General features: G+C 40.8%; 1 protein-coding gene across 6 annotated transcripts in view; it reads left to right on the forward strand.

Moving 5' to 3' along the window:
• LOC103394159 (focal adhesion kinase 1-like) overlaps positions 1 to 2339 on the forward strand; it is a 44042-nt gene that overhangs the window by 39488 nt on the left and 2215 nt on the right. For all 6 annotated transcript variants that reach the window (XM_025065013.1, XM_025065015.1, XM_025065011.1 and 3 more), the window contains 3 exons: positions 584 to 646; positions 1021 to 1060; positions 1202 to 1305. In XM_025065013.1, coding sequence (XP_024920781.1) covers positions 584 to 646; positions 1021 to 1060; positions 1202 to 1305 — 207 coding nt within the window. The remainder of the gene's footprint in view (positions 1 to 583; positions 647 to 1020; positions 1061 to 1201; positions 1306 to 2339) is intronic.

The raw sequence follows: 2339 nt of genomic DNA on the forward strand, positions 1-2339 counted from the left end.
TGGGAGGCGTTTTCCCTGGATCTTTCCTACCCAGGGTTTTGTCTCTGTGGCTTTAGTGGAGCTTTTTCTCCGCTGGAAAAACTTTCCCTGTTTCTTTGCCTCTGTCTTTTCCTTCCATTTGTCTCCTTTTCTCCTCATTTCACTGCATCCCTGCAGACTGTCGTCAGCTTTACCTCTGCACTCTTTTCTTGGATTTTCCTTTCTCTCCTTCACTGGCGTCACTTTGTCTTTTATCCCTGTCTCTTTCACTCCACTTTTACCTCCTTATTTTCCTCCTTATCTCCACCCTTCTTTCGATGGCCTCCTCTCTCTCCTCCCATCTTCTTCTGCTGACACATTTATCCCAGGATGCATCTCTTCAAGGCGTGCTTCACCAAAACGGTATGGGAAAAGATATAGGAAGCTGAGAGAGGTTTACATATCTGCAGGCTTCATGTTTGACATGTTTACTACGTTGCTGCTCCGTCAGAGTTCAGGGTTGCAGTGGTGTGTTACTGTGCTGCTGAATGTCATGCATTGTTTATGTTTAAATTCTGTGTTTTTAATTGGTTTCTGACATTACTTCTTGATGCCTTCTGTGTAGAAAGCAGAGCCCAGAAACAGCAGAGGAAGCATTGACAGAGAAGATGGGATCCTGCAAACTCCGGTCAGTGTTTTCATCTTTTTTAGTTTCTAAAATACACAACAGTAAAGTGGAGAAGAAGAAGTAAAAAGAGAAGGTCAAGAGAAGAAAAAAAACAGAAAGGAGAAAGTCAATGGTAGCACTCTGCCAGGAAGGGCACAACCCACACACCAACCACATGACCACTGTGGACTCATGGGAAATTTTAAACCCAGGCTCACTTCACAGTCCCATCACACAGTAGAGGAAGATGTAATTATCCTCACGCTGAGGACAGTCCTCAGTTTGACACGGCATTACATTTTTATTTACCTTGTGATTATGTTCTAACTAAGACATACGGTTAACACAACAACATGAATTTACATTGAAACAACTTGTTTTATGTCCATGCACAGGGTGGAAGCCAACACATCTATCAGCCGGTCGGGAAACCAGGTAGGAGAATGGTCACAAAAGAGTGGTTTTTAACAGTAAATATTTATTGTTTATTGTCTTTGTCATGGACCTTTAAATACAAAATACTGCATGTTTACTATACGTGTATATCAACAGTGAACGTATTTTTATTTTTTGCAGAAAATGTAGCTCCTCCTAAAAAGCCGCCACGACCTGGAGCCGCTGGTCACCTGAGCCACCTGACCAGTCTCTGTCCTGTGGACAGCTACAACGAGGGTGTGAAGGTATGAATAAGAGACTATAAATAAATGTTAAAATACATTTTTAACTTTTAGACACAAAGTGCTTGTCTATAATACTGTAGGTCTGACAATAAAAGTTGAAAAGGTCTTTGGTAAAATCCACTTGAACAGCAGCTTTAACCTTCACTGAATTCTCTATTTGTAAAAGTCATGGACTGCATTGCTCTGCATGTTTGGTTTGCATGACTCCAACCCTGTTTTGTTATTCTTATCCTGAATATTTGCACTGATGGTTGCTCGCTAAATCATGTTTTACTTTGGCCTAATGTGCTCTCCTCCCTCTCTCCCCCGTTATTTCCTCACCCCCTCCCACCCTCCCGTCTGTCATTCTGCTGCCTTTAACATCTGTTCATCTTGTTCCCCTGAACAACCTTGGTCTTTTTCTCACTCTGTATGCAACTCCCTCTCTCACGTCCGTACCTTCACCATCACATCTTTTTAATCTTTTCTCAACTCATCTTCCTCATCTTCCACACTGTCAACCTCCCACCCACCTGCCTTCCTCCATCCTTTACCTATAGCCCTGGAGGGTAAGCTGATCTGTGTGTGTGTTAAATATTCTAATTCCCTGTAGTTTTCATCATTGACAGAGAAGAATTTTTTCTTCACCACAGACCATGTACAGGTCAATAAAGGATGAGGTTCAAAAAAGGAGCCTGAGAAAAAACACACTGTCAAGCTTGGGTTTTAATTTGTTTATGAAAACACATTTTTAAATATTCAATATGGTTTCTGGTGAAGAAAACAACATAAAGATTGCTGTAGTTTTAATTAATAGTTGATCAATAGTAGTCATAGTTATGTGGGTCAAACTAATTAACTGTTTACCACCACCAGTGCTTATGTTTTGTGTTTTTTTAAAGAACATAGTTTACGTTATTAACTGTGTTTTGGTAACTAACAACCTCACAGTCAACATCTAGGCCTGTAGGTAGAATGTATTTCTCTGTCCTGTGAAAACCCTTAATGTTCCCTTTACTTTCCTGTAGTCTCTTACTGCCCCCTAGTGCTTTGTA

This window comes from Cynoglossus semilaevis, chromosome 18 (assembly GCF_000523025.1).
Source record: "Cynoglossus semilaevis isolate Cse_v1.0 chromosome 18, Cse_v1.0, whole genome shotgun sequence".
NCBI classification, from domain to species: domain Eukaryota; kingdom Metazoa; phylum Chordata; class Actinopteri; order Pleuronectiformes; family Cynoglossidae; genus Cynoglossus; species Cynoglossus semilaevis.